General features: G+C 41.3%; 1 protein-coding gene across 3 annotated transcripts; it reads right to left on the bottom strand.

Moving 5' to 3' along the window:
* Positions 1-1846: 1846 nt before the first annotated feature.
* si:ch211-132b12.7 (uncharacterized protein LOC564531 homolog) lies at positions 1847-18427 on the bottom strand. 3 transcript variants are annotated; one of them, XM_062060034.1, is made up of 4 exons: positions 18104-18427; positions 8262-8438; positions 7861-8057; positions 1847-5261 (listed from the first exon to the last, which is right to left on the bottom strand). In XM_062060034.1, the coding sequence occupies exons 2-4, from the start codon at positions 8428-8430 to the stop codon at positions 4476-4478; spliced, it is 1152 nt and encodes a 383-aa protein (XP_061916018.1). In that variant the 5' UTR covers positions 8431-8438; positions 18104-18427; the 3' UTR covers positions 1847-4475. The 3 variants fall into 3 exon arrangements, with proteins under 3 accessions (XP_061916018.1, XP_061916017.1, XP_061916020.1); XM_062060033.1 differs by lacking the exon at positions 18104-18427 and adding an exon at positions 17737-17941; XM_062060036.1 differs by lacking the exon at positions 18104-18427 and adding an exon at positions 17737-17941 and having other exon boundaries at positions 1847-5258.
* Positions 18428-18483: the final 56 nt, after the last annotated feature.

Below are 18483 nucleotides of genomic sequence, written 5' to 3'. Positions count from 1 at the left end.
AATAATGATGGATTAGATTTTATATCACACTTTTCTATTATTAGATACTCAGAGCGCTCACAGAGACGTGGGAACCCATCATTCATTCACACCTGGTGGTGGTAAGCTACATTTGTAGCCACAGCTGCCCTGGGGTAGACTGACGGAAGCGAGGCTACTGCCCTTACCACCACCACCTATCATTTATTCATCATTCATTCACCAGTGTGAGCGGCACCGGGGGCAAGGGTGAAGTGTCCTGCCCAAGGACACAACGGCAGCGATTTGGATGTCAAGAGGCGGGGAGCGAACCTGCAACCCTCAGGTTTCTGGCACGGCCGCTCTACCCACTACGCCATACCGCTAGTCTGCACCATACTGAAGCAGAATGAGTCCAAACGCCAGCCATGAACGTTAAAATAATATCTACATGGTGGACATTAATCCATGAAAATAGTGGAGAAGCTGCTGATTTTGGTGTGTTTGATGGAGAAGCAGCTGGAAGGAGATACCACTCCCTACATTATTGTGTTACTTCACAAAACTGAAGTACTGTAGTTTGTGCTACATTCTATTGTATTGTTTCTACACAATATTTCTCATCTAAATGTTTGTCTTTCATTATAAAAAGCATGTTACATGTTAAAATGGTGCCGTTTTGGGCTGGCCGAGCACCAGTTAAATTGATTTCAAATCAACGTTGGGCGATGTTGATTTGTGACACAAGTGTTTAGAGTTAAGAGCTCTGACGCGGCACCGATTAAGCTCAAGAGTTGAGGTACTTCTGTACTTACTTTTCAGCAATTAGACTCACAATCTGTGCTTTACCTTCAATTTATTAAATCGCAACTGTATAAACAACACAATGTTTCAGAAGCGTGTGCAATGTAGTCAGTGGCCGCCATCAGCATCAGCAGAAGAGCAAGTAACTGAAACCCAATACAGTACAAGGCATCAAACTACTCAGTCAATCTTAAGAGTGTTTACATTGAGACAGATGACTGCATAACGCTGCCAGTTCGGGGTCCTGCTGAAGAGAAAACTGAACATTTTGGGGAGGCCATACTTGACTTGTGCTTTAAAAGGAAGGTCAAGTTTTAAAAGGTGACGGAAAAGTATAGCGATCCTTTCTTTGACACAATTATACAGGCTGACTTTAATTTAGTAGCATTTGGTTTGAAGGCCCTAGTTGCATTTTGTATTACAGCTATGCGAACATTTGTCATTGCCACACCGAGTTGGCCTAAAAACAGGGGTGTCCAAACCTAAGACTGGAGATCATTTTGTACTAATCAAGGAGAAACAGCCCAGGTCTCTGCTTTTCGCAATTGTTCTCCACATTATTAATAAAATACAAGTGTAAACATTTGTATTTAATTATTATTACTATTAACATTAGGGACAAGCGGTAGAAAATGGATGGAGACTATACAGTGGAACCTCGATTTAAGAGCCCCTCCAATTGCGAACTTTTCGGTTTAGGAACTTTTAGATTGACCCAAATACACTTTTTGTGTGCAAACCATGTCTCGGAGTGAGAACACTACATTCATCCATTTTGTGCTTGCTCGTATTGAAGAGATTGAAGAAGCCAGCTTTGGAAAACAGCAATTTTTCAATTGTGATGAGAACTGACTTTTCTGGTAAAAAAAAAAAAGCCAAAGCGGACTTATTTCACAGCGGCGTAGAAGACACTCTTGTTCAGCGACACCTCTTCCGAGAGCACACACACACACACACACACACACACACACACACACACACACACACACACACACACACACACACACACACACACACACACACACACACACACACACACACACACACACACACACACACACACACACACACACACACACACACACACACACACACACACACACACACACACACACACACACACACACACACACACACACACACACACACACACACACACACACACACACACACACACACACACACACACACACACACACACACACATTCAACCCCCCGCACTCTCTTCTACACCTTTCTCTCCTCTCTTGAGCTGCTCCTTTGCAGTATTTTACTTTTTAGAAGTATATTATTGTAGCAAAATGATGTTAAAGTTAAGGATTGTGTGACTTCTGATCATTTGTGAGGGCACCAAAGGGACTTCTGTGTGTGTGCATGTTGGCAGAGCAGAGCATACAGCACAGTTCAGCTTGTCCTTTTAGCTTACTAGTCAAGTCATCACCTCCTTATGTTTGTTTGATATACAGTACTGTAAAACGCTTTATATATTGTGTTCAAAGTGTACAGACCTTAACTAAAATATGGAGTTTTGTCAAGGCTGGAATCCATAATTCATATTTACATTGTTTCCTGTGAAAAAATTTGCTTCACTATACCAACTTTGATTTACGAGCCCTGTTTAAGAACCGATTAAGTCTGCAAATTGAGGTTCCACTGTACTTTATCCTGGGAGTTCTCAAAGTGTAAGGTGCAGCAGCCTGAGAAAAATACAGAAAACATTTGTTCTAACCTGCTTAGCTAACTTGTGTTATGTCTAAAGTAGGGCTATCCAAAAATAAGTTACCTCATGTGATGAATCACACAAAATGATCACATTAATCCGCAGATTAATCACACAATTTATTTGGACTTTAAATGCTCCTTTCGCTTAAGTGCGGATGGTTACTGAAAGGTTTGGTGTACGGTCTGTGATCGGGTCAACGCATGAGTCGGTATAAAGATGAGTGAGGAGCTCCGTGCTCACTGGTAAATTTACCTTTAAGAATCCACCCTGACTGGACTTTAGATACAACTGTTATGTTTTACTTAAATGTACATTATCGATTTGCTCATGTTTATAAATGATGCTGAATGACATCCTGACAATAAAATTGCCATTTGTGTCCAAATGGTTAGGTTAATTTAAATTATGCAGGCAAGTAATAACCTGTGACCTCACGGTATTAATGATAACTGCAGTAAAATTCCAGACAGTTAAAATTACCGTTTTAAATTAATGATTGAAAAACCATGATTGATAATACCACTTCGATAAACTCATGGACTAACTGATGCCAGTTTGCTAGTTTAAATGCTAACATGAAAACACGAGACATTAAGATACCTCAATATAAACATTTACAAATTTTACTGACTGAGCAAATGAAAAATATTCAATTGTTGTACTCTCTTAGAACACAGTGATCGTTCTATATTTATAGGAATATGACACGGAAATTATTTTACGATGCATTCAAGAACCGCTGATCAGAGTAGGACGCCTGCCAGAACACTCATCAGTAAAACAAACTAGTGTGCTTTCTAACAGTGTTTATATTTATTTTAGTACATCTCTAACCGTGATTAATCCAAATTCAAATGTGTGATTAATCTGGTTTAAAAAACTGAACCATATGACAGCCCTGGTTTGAAGGCAAAAATAATCAGCTCCTACAATTCGGGCAAAAAAAAATGGCACTATAAATGTGCCCAAAAAAGTTCAACATTTCAGCGAGTAAGGGGAGTAGGTCATGTTCTCAGACTTTGAACACAAGCTTTGTGTTTTGAAGTGCGAAGAATGTTTTGTTTTACTTGGAATACACTGCAGGCCGCAAAAGGCTTAAAACTAGAGATGTCCGATAATGGGTTTTTTGCCGATATCCCGATATTGTCCAACTCTTAATTACCGATACCAATATATACAGTCGTGGAATTAACACATTAGTATGCCTAATTCTGTTGTGATGCCCCGCTGGATGCATTAAACAATGTAACAAGGTTTTCCAAAATAAATCAACTCAAGTTATGGAAAAAAATGCCAACATGGCACTGGTATTTGTTCTGTTGTGTTTATGTTGTGTTACGGTGCGGATGTTCTCCCGAAATGTGTTTGTCATTCTTGTTTGGTGTGGGTTCACAGTGTGGCGCATATTTGTAACAGTGTTAAAGTTGTTTATACGTCCACCCTCAGTGGCTGTTGACCAAGTATGTCTTGCATTCACTTGTGTGTGTGAAAAGCCGTTGATATTTTGTGACTGGGCCGGCACGCAAAAGCAGTGCCTTTAAGGTTTATTGGCGCTCTGTACTTCTCCCTACGTCTGTGTACACAGCGGCGTTTTAAGAAGTCATCAATTTTAATTTTTTGAAACCGATACCGATCATTTTAAAACAGATACCGATCATTTCCGATATTACATTTTAAAGCATTTATTGGCCGATATTATCGGACATCTCTACTTAAGACCACACTTTGGACACCCCTGGGCCAAGGCAGAGGCAACTTTATACCACTGAAGAAGTGCGCAGGAGGACCATGGGGGTCCACCGTAGTGGTAATGAAATATTAAAAAAGGGATTGTCGGTATCCATGGATGATCAACATCACACACATTGTCCAGAAAGAAGCGCCTGGTTGGACCTGAGTGCCGCTCTTCCTTCTAAGGCACATGTCACATTTGACCAGTTAGGCTATCTGGAGGTTTAAAGGCAACTTCCTCACAGGACACGAGCTCCCTTCACGCTTCTGCCTCACAGTTCTGTCTTGGTATGTCCACAGCATCTCCACAACAGCCAGATGAATCCAGTTGAGACGCCGATTGGAAATGTTGCAGGTTTTTCAGGCTGGGATAGTAGCTGGACTCGGCCATGGTCCTGTGCACGCTCTGCCAGGTGGCGGCGGTGCCGCAATCAGCGGCCTGGCAGAGCAGCTCAGTGTGCTCGCGCAGCTCGGCGATCTCCCGCTCGGTGGCGTAGCTCTGGCGCAGCAGCTCTTTGGTGCGGAGCGTGATGTCCAGCAAGCCCGACTGACGCAGGATCTCCGCCGTGTTGAGGAAGCGGCGGTGGCGAGTGCTGCCCGCGCCGTTTCTCTGAGGCCCCCGGCTGGTGAGGACCGAGGAGCTGGAGGATGGAGAAGGAGGACTCTTGCAAGAGGAGGCTGCAGCAGGACTGGAGGAGGGTGAAGATGATGACGATGAACATGGCTGCTCCAAGGCGGCCACGGCTTTGAGGTACCCCTTGCGTTCTGTGCACACCCTCTTCCTCAAATTCTGCACCTGGTCGTTGGACAAGGTCTTATCCGGCGGATTCTTGCTAGGGTGCGGTGCGATGCGGGGGTAGGAGTTGAGGATGGGCAAGTAGGTCGCGTGGTTGTTCTTCTGAGACGAGGGCTTGTGGAGATGGAGTGCGGTCGGCATCAGGCTGGGCTGCTGGAAGAGGATCATATTTGTGCTGCCAGAGCCTGCCGCCTCACTCAGACCATTTCTCCACAGCAGCCTGCCATTTTTCTGGATGCTTTCTGGCTGCTGGACAAGGACAGAGTAGGAGTAAATATCGATTGTCAACATAAAAGCATGAATACTGCTCTCCTCATCAAATTAAGCAAGATTTTTTATTATTTTCATTATAATTTGCATAAATATGGAATAATTATTCTTACATTTATTCATTTTAAACTCATCCATCCATCCATTTTCTACCGCTTGTCCCTTTTGGGATCGCGGGGGGTGGGGGGGGGCTGGAGCCTATCTCAGCTGCATTCGGGCGGAAGGCGGCGTACACCCTGGACAAGTCGCCACCTCATCGCAGGGCCAACACAGATAGACAGACAACATTCACACACTAGGGCCAATTTAGTGTTGCCAATCAACCTATCCCCAGGTGCATGTCTTTGGAGGTGGGAGGAAGCTGGAGTACCCGGAGGGAAAATCATTTTATTAAAATTAAATTTTTAATCCAATTCCATTTTTAATCATTTCTTGCTGATTGGCGGAGGAATCACATGGTGTCAGTGCCTTATAGTGAAACAGAGGAGCTAGATGAAAGAGCGGTCCAATAAACACTTTTTAACTTGACTTTAGGTCTACAGGGTTTTCAAAAATACATTTGAAAAAAATGACAGTACAGTGAAACCTCTAAGAACCCCTCATTTCAAAATCAAGGATTGGAATTGGGGGTTAAATCACCAAAAATGATTCCCGGGCGCGGCCACCGCTGCTGCTCACTGCTCCCCTCACCTCCCAGGGGGTGATCAAGGGTGATGGGTCAAATGCAGAGAATAATTTCACCACACCTAGTGTGTGTGTGTGTGTGTGTGTGTGTCAATCATTGGTAGTTAACTGAATTTACGAACCACAGACCGAATAAAAATATGCTTTGCTGTACACACCTTGTCTCGCGAATTGATTTACGTGGACCCCGACTTAAACAAGTTGAAAAACTTATTCGGGTGTTACCATTTAGTGGTCAATTGTACGGAATATGTACTGAACTGTGCAATCTACTAATAAAAGTTTCAATCAATCAATCGATCAAACTCTGTACGAACATTTCACCCACCCATTGTGTGTCTGCAGCGTAGCCATTTCGTGTCCAAAAAGGGGGGCTGATTGAGCTTCGGTGCTCATAGTAGATACTTTGTGTGCCTTTTAAGGTTTTTTTTTAGCCTTTACAACATTTTTTAAATTTTTGCCAGCTCAAAATGAGTCCTAAGACAGCAACTGACAAGCGACGCGTGCTTTGAAACATTCATAAAGTATCCACAGCGTTGTCGGCACTGCCTCCTCCCAACCTCCACTGCACGCACAGATGAGTTTTAGTCCTAATCATTACAGCGACCTGGCTGTATAAGGTAACGAGTTTTGTGATTTCAAACTGTTGAGTGTTTGCTGCAAATAATGACAGTTCAGCTACTTGTCGTGGTTTTGGCTTTGTTATTAAATAGAAAGTTGATCCATCTTATGTATGTTTGATATACAGTAGCTGGGCGATTTGGCCCCCCAAAAAATATTTTTTTTCACATCATCCAAACACGAATAATATCACTTTTTTTTAAATTAAAAGGCGGATTGTCCCGTTTTCTGCACCATGACTAGAAAAGGTTGTTTGGATTGGGTCATATTGGGTCAACTGTACAGATCATTGTCTGACCTGAAATTCTTGCATTGTCAACAAATTTGTGACAAATTGCCACCTGGTATTTAAATTGAATATGAAAACACCCCATAGGCCAGTTTGCTTATGCAAATGGTGCTCATGCAGTCATCTCACGGGCCAAATTGAAAATGCCGGCGGGTATAACCCGTGGTTTGGACACCCCTGATTTAGGAGGAGATGCTATTGCTCTAAGACGGGGGTCGGCAACCCGCGGCTCTAGAGCCGCATGCGGCTCTTTAGCGCCGCCCTAGTGGCTCTCTGGAGCTTTTTCAAAAATGTATGAAAAATGGAAAAAGATGAGGGGAAAACATATTTTTTGTGTTAATATGGTTTCTGTAGGAGGACAAACATGACACAAACATCCCTAATTGTTATAAAGCACACTGTTTATATTAAACATGCTTCACTGATTCGAGTATTTGGCGAGCAGCGTTTTGTCCTACTAATTTTGGCGGTCCTTGAACTCACCCTAGTTTGTTTACATGTATAACTTTCTCCGACTTTCTAGGACGTGTTTTATGCCACTTCTTTTTCTGTCTCATTTTGTGCACCAAACTTTTAACGTTGTGCATGAATACACAAAGGTGAGTTTGTTGATGTTATTGACTTGTGTGGAGTGCTAATCAGACATATTTGGTCACTGCATGACTGTAAGCTAATCGATGCTAACATGCTATTTAGGCTACATATATGTACATATTGCATCATTATGCCTCATTTGTAGGTATATTTGAGCTCATTTAGTTTCCTTTAAGTCCTCTTAATTCAATTTATATCTCATGACACACTATCGGTATGTAATATGGTTTTTAATTTTTTGCGGCTCCAGACAGATTTGTTTTTGTATTTTTGCTCCAATATGGCTCTTTCAACATTTTGGGTTGTCGACCCCTGCTCTAAGATAAAAGAAGCACTTCTTATTCCCCATCAAACATGCATGCATCATGCAGGCGTATGATCACGGTTTACCTGCTTAAGTACTACGTTGTTGATGATGTAGATTGGCTGGATGGGTTGGCCTCTTGGTATCCGTGAAGAATTCCCAGTTTTTCCTTTCCCAGCATCTTGGCCGTGATGGGACGGCGGCACCACAGCGCCCTCTCTGGACTGACTTTTAATGCTCTGCTGATCCTCCACGTCCGTCTGCTGCCAGTCGGAGCCATTGTCTGCAGTAATGAGATCAGCAGTTTGTGACATCGCTGAAGTGAAGACGACACCTGACCCATTAGTCACATGATTGACGGCACTGTTTGTCACAGACTGGCTTTAAACTTGTTATTTCCTGTTCTGACTTGCACCGGCATAGCCGAGTGGGAGTTAATCAGCCTAAAGAGACAACGAAAACCTCGGTCATATTGACTTTGCCTCACCAGAGTAGCCAGAGTCTTTTTCTGAGCAGCAGCCTCGTTCGCGGCGGTCGTCCGTGTCCTTAGCCTGGCGCATCGCCTTTAGAGTCAAACTGTTGCTCTTGTCTTTGGCATTCTTGCTGCTCGGAGGATGACAACCACGCTCGCTCAACCGAAGCTCCTCTTTCACCATACTGGCTTCTGATGACGATACACACCATTTATTAAAATGAATAATGGAGATGTTAGCCTACTTTCTGTCACAAAACAAGCTCGGACAGATACTGTGAAGATGCTTTAACTTCTTCTTTTGCAGATACATATAAACGAGGGAACTCTAAAGTGAGTACCTCCAGTCGTCAAGTTTTATTTTCTTACCTTGTACTGTCCACTCCAGCCCTATAGGTGGCAGTAATGTGCATTACAAAGTGGCGAATGAAGGGGGGGAAAAAAGACACTTTTCTTTGATACATTAACAAGTACCATCCATCCGTCCATTTTCTACCACTTGTCCCTTTCGGGGTCGCGAGGGGGCTGGAGCCTATCCCAGCTGCACTCGGGCAGAAAGCGGGGTACACCTTGGGACAAGTCGCCACCTCATCACTGGACCAACACAGAGACAACATTCACACTCATAAGTTACCTAAACCGAAAAGAGGACGGGGCGCTACTTTGAAGCAAGCGACAATTGGTAAGAAATTTGTCATTACCTGTCTTTAATAATGATTTGGAGTGCATGAGAAAGTGGACCTGAAGATGTCGCTCTATTTGTCTACATGGTTGTTTATTGACTCTTTGTTGAAGTTATTGCCCAATTAGGGATGGGTACTGAAATAGTCCATCCATACTACCGGGTACCAATTCATGTAAAATAAAACGATGGCCATTTTTATACCTTTGTTTCATGTGACCTCACGTCCGGGTGAAGACTCTGAACCATCTCCAGCGCTTGGCCGGGAAACAAGCAGTTAAGCACTCAACGCGGACTCAACTGGACTACCTCTCGGTAATGTTACGATTTTCCATGCCAACAGAGCAAGAAAAAAGCGCTCTAAAATGCTAATATATATTGAATATGCCACACTCCTGATTACCATTAGCAATTTTACATGGCAATTTTTCAAACTCTTCCTTGTGGTCTACATAACATCTCATCATGGTTTTTTGCTCAAAAATTTGCATTGATTATGTTTTACAGACCATCTTCAAGCCGCTTTCCGACCATCTCTTATTTACATTTTTTGTGGTATTTGTAGTTTTTAGCCCTTCCATAGCGAGTCTACTGACCAATATGAGAACTATACACTACTTTGTATAAGAAATGGCAACAGCGGAGGATGCATGTGCGAGCCAATCTGCCCTACAACAAGAGGATAGAAAAAGAGGATTTACTGACTACAACAATGGCGGACTCGCGGAAAGCTCTTTGGGTAAAGCTCTACCATATATGAAGATGTCCGCTTATGTCACCAATTAGAAAAACGTCACAAATTGGGGCAAATTTCAAAACGGCTTGTTTGGAGGAAGTATGAAGGAAGGCAAGATTGTTTTCTAAATACCTACGCCATGCCTCCATGGTTGTATACAAGCTTTGGGGTTATAGGGATCCTAAATACACAAAAACAGGGAACAGGTAAAAGAAAAACTAGTTTTTTTTAGAACAGGACCCCTTAATGTATCATTGTCATGTACCATTATCACTGGAGGCCGAGGCTAAACAAATTACACACAAGGAAATAGAGTAAGGAACTAGTTTAAATATTGTGTTGATATTGTTAAGCTGTCAATAGCTATGGAGGTTAATTGTGCTCTTTATTATAAAAGTTGTGAACTGAATTTTGCTGTAGAATTCTGCCTCCGTCTGACACTTGCTATGGCTTTTTTGCTCTGTAAACAAGCCCGTCCACTCTTTCCCACTCTGTTCATTCTAAAAGTGCAGATTCTAACCATTGAAATAATTTCTATAGTTTGAAAATACCCAGCGGGCCAAATTGAAATGTTAATTATGTAGTATTATGCCAAGCTAGCCCAGTTAACTGCCTTTTTTATGCTGTTTTGCAAGGACCGTGTCACGTGACTTCAAACTTGACACCTCATTGGCTGGCTCTGAGACGGGATCGATTGCTTCAGTCTTAATTTATTGGAAGGGAGTCTTGCTTTTTGAAGCAGCAAATTTTTCGACATTGAACATTTCAGCAATTTTCATTTTTATACATACACTGAACTTTTATACACTGAGTTTTTTTTTCCAATGTGTGGGAATTGTCAGCATATTTTGATGTAAAGAAATTCAGTACACAAAATTAAAATGCAAAAAATTAAGTTAAATTCAGTGTCAAAAAAAGCTTTCGTAATAAGGACACAAATTAACCTCCATAATAGCACTCACCATAAATACCTTTACAGTTAATACACGTGATTGGTATCGGTATCGGCCGATCTCACTCATGGATGATCGGTATTGAAATCAGCAGCATAAAACCCTACACAGTGGTTGACTTCTTTTTACACTTGTTGGACAGTTTCAGATACTAATCTGTAACTTAAAGTACCAGTAGAGTGGAAAAACAAGTTGACTTTATATACCTAATTGCATGTCATTGTATCCATTCAACAATATCCAGTTACAATCCGCAAAGTCTGTGAAAATACCGTCTCAACATCACAAAAATGTCACAAATTCAGTCTGCCATTTTGAATATTCCGCTCTGAATATCTTTGGCAATTTCTACAATTCTACATCACGAAGAACTTTTCGGCACTCTAACAACGTTAACAGATCAGTCATACTGGAAATATGCAAATATTGGAACGAGATATGGTGTTTATCGTTCACAATCCTTATGCAGGACAAAAATATCCTTGGCTTTTTGTTTTTCATTTGAAATCGTAAATAAATAGTTAATTCAGTCAACAGATCAAGGCTCCTCTGTTGCGCTCATTATACCCTTTAAAAAACATCCAGAAACTGCCAACAATATTCCATTTTCATGTCGTGACCTGAAAATTAACCAAATATGACCGACGTTATTATAAGCGCCAACACAGACTGACTATTTTAGCGGTGCATTAATAGCAGTGAGCTAAAGCTAGCGTTGCCACATTAAGCAGGCGGCTCCTTCTGCTTCATCTCAAACTTGCGAAAAGTAAATTCTAGATTATAATCTTTGCATCTCCCACCTTGTAGTAGACAAACGTGTCCATGGATTTATTAAGAGTTAATATGGCTAGTTTGTATATTTAGCACCTCGCAATGCTGTTGATATAGTTTTTCAATAAAGCTGCATCCTTTTAACACTCGGCTTCTAAAACTTATTCATCCTCTGTGTTTTGGCTCAAAAATAAGGTTTTGGATTATACTTTTTCCTAAAGTCATCATTGTTGGCTCTCACAAAGTCGGCTTGATTAGCATTGTTGTTGATAGGGAAGGGATCTGTGATTGCTACCTCTACGTGACTGCCTTGCTCATTAACTCTCAAAATGGCTCGGGAATCTCTGTGAGATAGATACTATTTTGATCATGTCAATTTATTTGCAAACTTTGGAAGTCTTTTGGTATCATAAATTAGATGGATATACCGTATTTCCTTGAATAGCCGCAGGGGCGTTAATTAATTTAAAACCTCCTGTCACTCCTGCGGTTACCGGAAACCGGCGGGATGGCCGTGCATGCGGTAATTATTTTAAAGCCTCTTCTCACTCCGGCGTTTACCAAAAGGAATGCGGTAAATTTAGGCGTGCGCTTTGAGTGTGATGTAAGCATACCATCATGAAAAGCACATTTAATTAAAAAAAAACGTTATTATGGTCTTACCTGTACTTATAAATGGAGTCCATTTGCAGCTCCTTCTGACCAAAAGCATCGATAACTTGTTTATAGAAGTCTTCATTATTTTCTTTTTTCCTTTTTAAAAGTCTCTGTCTCGATGGAGATATTCCTTTAATTATTACCTCCTGCTTCCATTGAAAGTCCAGTTTAGAAAACTGTTTTATTTTAGATACCGGTATGTAATCCTCCTTGTTAAAAGGGAAAAAAAATAATCTCTTGCTGCGTGTGTTCACTTCTTCTGCAGTACCGGAAGTCGCAAGAAGGATCACTAGCGCGGCAGCGCCCTCTACCACCAGGAGGCGGGAGTCATTTAATGACTTATACAGTATTTCACACACGCAGCTACGGTATATTAATAAAACATAGCTGCTTACTGTTCTCTTTAGCATACTGTACCGGTATTCAATAGCTTGGACCTTAAATCCTACTGAATAGCTCTTTATCTTTTTTCCTTTGTGCGATTGTAAACTACTGAAAGCAGCTTCCTCCATTTTGAAAATGAGGACAGATGCGTCACTCGTGACGTAACGAATTTGACCCGGTGGAAGTTCTCGCCATATGCTAAATATTTTGCGAAACGAGTTTGACCCGGTGAAAATTATAGACATGCGATAATAAAATTAATATTTTGTGAAACGAATTTGATCCGGCTTCAATAATAAACTGGCGATAAGGCCAAGCATGCGTTAATTATTTTGAGAAACGTGTTTGACCCGGCAGTAATTCTAGACGTGCGAATACTATATTCCCTGCGCCAATTCAAGGAAATACGGTAACAGGCAACTTGATTTTCCACTCTACTGGTACTTTAAAACATTTCCTGTGTACAGTTGATGAAGGTACAATGACAGACGTACCCTGAAAAATGTAATTGAATGTATATTATGAGAGAAAAATTAAATACAAATAAACCTGGGGTCTTTATGGCATGTACTCATTTATATAATTATATGATAATGTGCCACAGAATATGGGCTGTAATGCTGTCTGCATCAGGGTGATGTAACCATGGCAACTTACACACATGGTTAAATATGCACTTACTGCCACCCCAAGGATTGGGACAACCATTTCAATAAACATGTACAATCTTTCACAGTTATGCACTTTGAAAGACTGTAAAATGTGCACAAACCTGTGTTAAAAAATAGAACTTAGCAATTTGTAGCTATTTAAATTCTCAATCCTCAAAATAGGCTAAGTGGAATTAAGGTGATCTAAAATCTGTTTAACACTGGACAGGTGCACTTTGTGTTGCAATGGTTTGGCGAGCAGCCAGACATAATTATGTATATGTGCAACATGAGCGAGAACATCGCTCCACCCAAACAATGCCACCGGCCTTGACAATATCCCCTCCAAATTCCTCAGGGACTCAGGGCACCACCATTGCCCCAATCATCACGCACATAATAAACCTCTCAATTACACAAGGCCAAATACCAAAAGATTCCAAGATAGCAAGAGTAACTCTCCTCTTTAAAAAAAGGTAGCAAATTAGAACCTGGCAACTTCCGACCTGTTTCTATTCTCAGTTCCATTTCGAAAGTAATGGAAAAAATAGTTTATGAACAGGTCGATAGTTACCTTGCCACTAATAAACTCATGTACACATTCCAATCCGGCTTCAGAACTAACCACTCCACTGACACATGCCTTCTCTATCTGACCGACCACATCAAACATGAGGTGGACGCGGGCAAATACTGCGGCATGGTCATGCTGGACCTTCAGAAGGCCTTTGACACGTTAACCACGCTTTACTGTTGGATAAGCTCAGAGCAATCGGATTTGATAAAACCTTATCAAGCTGGATGCAATCTTACCTGGAGGGAAGGGAACAGGTGGTAGAGGTGAACGGCACCGTGTCCCCCCCCCTCTCAGTAAGCTGTGGAGTCCCCCAAGGAAGTCTATCAGGGCCTTTAATGTTCCTAATATACATAAACGACATGTCATCAGCATGCGACTGTGAATCGTTCTGGTTTGCGGATGACTCGGCCCTGCTGGTATCCGGCAAGGACAAGTCACAGGTGGAGAAAATCCTCAGTGCTGAACTCTGTAGAACTTGCACCTGGCTCGCTGACAACAAGCTATCCATACACTTGGGTAAAACGGAATCCATCCTGTTTGGGTCCCACATCAACCTTAAGAAAGTCAGTGACTTCACTATTAAAGTGGGTGACATTGTTATCACCAGGAAAGATGAGGTCACCTACATAGATTCCATTCTAGAGGCTAATCTTTCCTGTGATAAAATGGCAACCAAGGTAATCAAAAAGGTCAACCAACAAACGAGATTTCTCTATAGAATCTCCTCTCTGGTCAACAAAAGCACCATGAAGATTCTAGCGGGAACTCTCGTTCAACCCTTTTTCGATTACGCATGCACCTCCTGGTACCCTAGCACCTCCAAAACCCTCAAATCTAGACTACAAACATCCCAGAACAAGCTAGTCAGGTTACTTCTAGACCTCCACCCCAGATCTCACCTCACTCCTACCCACTTCTCCAAAGTGGGCTGGCTCAGGGTGGAGGACAGAGTAAAACAACTTGCACTGAGCCTAGTCTATAAAATCCGCTACACCTCCCTGATACCTAAGTAAATGTGAAACTACTTCCTTAACGTAAATGACCGCCATAACCACAACACCAGGGGGAGCTCCACTAACCACGTTAAACCCAGATTCCGATCCAACAAAGGTCTTAACTCATTCTCCTTCTATGCCACATCAATGTGGAATGCGCTCCCAACAGGTGTAAAAGAAAGGGCATCTCTATCCTCCTTCAAAACGGCACTAAAAGAACACCTCCAGGCAACTTCAACCCTAAACTAACACCCTCCCTTCCACATCCTACCTCCCCGGATTGTAAATAATCAAATGTAGATACTTATTCTTATGCTTTCTGATCTCTCTCTCTCTGTGTCCACTACTTGCTGTACATATCCTACCAAGTCAGTCCTACACTGTTCCAATGTCCTTTTCTCTGATGCAGATTGTTGATGACAGAAGTGTTGATATCAACCAAACCTAACCCCCCCTCCACATCCCGGATTGTAAATAATGTAAATAATTCAATGTATATACTCTGATTATCTTGTGGGATGACTGTATTATGAATGATGATAGTATATATTTGTATCATGAATCAATTTAAGTGGACCCCGACTTAAACAAGTTGAAAAACTTATTCGGGTGTTACCATTTAGTGGTCAATTGTATGGAATATGTACTGCACTGAGCAATCTACTAATAAAAGTTTCAATCAATCAATCAGACCGCACTGTTTGAGTGGCGACCTGCTTCCCAAATATGGTACAATTGATATGTTGGCAGTCATAAATAAAAAAATATTTTCTTGTCAAAGTAGCTCTTGTAGTAATAAAAAACAGATGAAATGCATACCGAAATACAAGATACCGATTAACCTTTTTCTTGCTGTTGATTTAATACAAAATGTGAATTGTCTTGCAATCAATCACAATGTATTTATATACGGTAGGAAAAGGATTCATATGGCCCTTTTGGTTATGGTTTACCTGACACGTGAAACGTGACAAATTGGAGGTTTACACTATTCAACTTAGCCGCCAGGTGGCAGTAGAGTGTTAAATACCTTAGTTTGTTTTGTGGCAATTCCAACTTTGACCACAGCGTCAGTTGCTATGTGGCGTGGCACTTTCCATCATTTTGATAGAAAATGATTATAACGGCCCACCTTTCTGTGAAGCGAGATCTACCGATGAATGGGGCCATGTGAATTCCTTCCCCACAAGTGCCTCAAAAGGCTTCACTAATCAACATCCCTTGATCTGAACCGACAAGTTTTGAATTGTGGATACCAACATTGTGTTAATGCTGTGGCAAAACATGTTTATTCCCTTTGTTTGGGTTGTAATAAGATAAGAAAATAAACGTTACAGAAATTTGTACGTTGCTCTCTGCCATTTTTATTTTGTAAAAGTAGCTCTAAGAAAGACGGTTGGAGACTCATGCTTTCTTGCACAAGATTGACGGTAGACATTTAAGCCTGGTTTATACTCAGGCGTCTCGTAGTTTGCGTAAACAACGCCGTCTTGCTCCTCCCCAGCATACCCTCCCAATAACCCTGACAGGCAACACCTAAAAATCCTTGCTTCACGTCAGCGTGGACTGCAGAGCTGTCTTTGGTCAGCTTTTGCAGACTTTATGCTTTCTGATAACATGTAATGGCAGCTTAACTCATTTACGCTCTTCAAAGCTCTGACAATTATGCTTATGGTTTCCCGGCGCTATCTGGTGGTTTACACCAAAACAATATTACCTTGTTTTTTTTGTTTTTGTTTTAAGAATGAGACTTAGGTTTTCATGAAAAAACATAGTAATATATACAAGGATTACGGTCTGTTAAAAAAATTGTTATAATTAAAGTCAATGGGGACAAAATAGTTCTTATGAGAAAGTGTGTATACTTTGTTTACATGCTGTTTTAACAAGGTTGCAATAAAAAAAATAATGCAAAACTTAAATTTTTTTGGTGAAAACACTCCCTAGTGAAATTGAAATGAACAATGCAGTCACATAAGGAACACATGTGCATTGCACGTTTTGGGCCCTCGGGGTGCACAAGGGTTAAGCACACATCCTCACAATTAGGTAAAGCACTGAGAAATTAGTCGGGAAAACCAGTTGGTTGTGCATGTCTTTGTGCAGACTGCTCAGTGCAACACAATTCGGTGGTTATCATGACATGTTTTCTGTATTATCACAGCTACACTTCTGTGGTGGCATAACTAAAAATACAAAGCGAAAGCAAAACACGCATATGGAGGCACAGTTTTGCCGAAATCCAAATTGTAAGGCTTTTTACACATATAAGCTTGTTATATGGGTTTGTAACATAAATATGAACTAATTCAAAGTCCGAGCATCCCGACACGTCACAACTAGGATGGAAATGACACTTTTCACTTTACAATGGGCAAATATGAATAATGGGCCATGTATGGTAATGTTATCTCCATATCTTTTACCTAGCTCAATGTGTGTTTCAGTATGTCAGAGGACATTTTGCTATGATTACATCACAACCTGACAAGATAGCTTTTAGTTGGGCTCAGAAGCAAAGGTGGGTGTGGTCCTACAGGGAAAGCATCCAGAAAGAAACATGGTCATATTTATTCTAGTCATGTCAAAACAGCATGAGTGTTACATCACATCTACATATACCTAACTAATGATGAATTATGTAATAGTTTACCGGTGCATCATTAGCAACTGTGTAATACTAAAATAATGAGTGAACAAAAGACTAATAATTGCGTATTGCAAGTACTGATGAAACGTCAACTATTTGGGCTCTGATGATGCACGACGTGATATGGCACTCTGGTGTTTCAAAATTACAGGAAGTGCTGTGTACGTGAAGGCAGCACACGCCCCCCTCCCCCTCCTATTATGTAACAGTCAACTTCACCGCCGTTGTTATCGCCTCGCTTTTACACTATCACTTTTAACAATATTGCTCGTAAACAACTGCAAGGACGGTAACCATTGATAAGTCCGACAGTGACGCAAAAATAAGCATTCAAATGACAGCTGAAGACAATAAAGTTACGGGACATAACGTGATGACGGTGTGTTAAGACTCGACATTGTATTTACAGTGGTGCGTTTACTGAACAAAACTTACCTCCCGGTGTAAAATAGTTATTCCCAAAAGTAAGAGCAGTTTCTCCCCTTCACCTCGGTTCCATGGCGCCGAGCGAGGCTTGTATTATCTTGCAGAGCCATGTTTACAAGTACCTGTCAGTTTTAAGGAATGAAGACACGCTTTGATGTCTGTTTTTAAAAGGCTGTTGGACGGACAGAGAGAGGCAAGTGAAACGGGGTTTCATTTGTCTGACTGCCAGAATAGCTTGAACGCAGCAGTAGCACAAGCTGAACATCCGGTTAATTTCAAAACAAAACCACCAACTGCTGAACATTTCCGTCTTTACAAAAAACACAAACCATATTAAGCATACATACTGTTTCAATACTGTCAGAATATGACGTACCTTTACGTTCAGCCGGCAGTGGCACCTGCAATGCCTTTGCTTTGAAATCCCGATGACCAAATATAGCTAGCCTCACGCCAAAAAGCGACCACTGACTGTAAATTTGAAAAAAAAAGTGAAAAATACAACATAAATGACATGTCTTCTTATTCACAACTTCACATCACAGTAGTACTTGCCGAAATTAAGTGCTTCTCTCAGACAACGCAAATCCAACAGACTAAAAAAGGTGTTGTACTCGCCAACGTCCATCGATCTGTGCAGCACTTGTAATAGCCAATCATATATTTGCGAACGCAAGAGGCGGAAGTGAAGACTTTCAACCAATCAAAATTAAGCAATTATAGCAACCATTTAGTGTCTTTAGGTGTTCGCTTCTT

This window comes from Entelurus aequoreus, linkage group LG10 (assembly GCF_033978785.1).
Source record: "Entelurus aequoreus isolate RoL-2023_Sb linkage group LG10, RoL_Eaeq_v1.1, whole genome shotgun sequence".
NCBI classification, from domain to species: domain Eukaryota; kingdom Metazoa; phylum Chordata; class Actinopteri; order Syngnathiformes; family Syngnathidae; genus Entelurus; species Entelurus aequoreus.
This window is presented reverse-complemented; position numbering and strand designations above follow the sequence as displayed.

Excerpts from the sequence above, each read along its gene's own strand:
- si:ch211-132b12.7 (XM_062060034.1), bottom strand. The coding sequence starts at position 8,430 with ATGGTGAAAGAGGAGCTTCGGTTGAGCGAGCGTGGTTGTCATCCTCCG. Across the intron at positions 8,058-8,261 it reads AAAAGACTCTGGCTACTCTG|ACAATGGCTCCGACTGGCAG; the intron begins GTGAGGCAAAGT and ends TCATTACTGCAG. Across the intron at positions 5,262-7,860 it reads ACAACGTAGTACTTAAGCAG|CAGCCAGAAAGCATCCAGAA; the intron begins GTAAACCGTGAT and ends GTCCTTGTCCAG.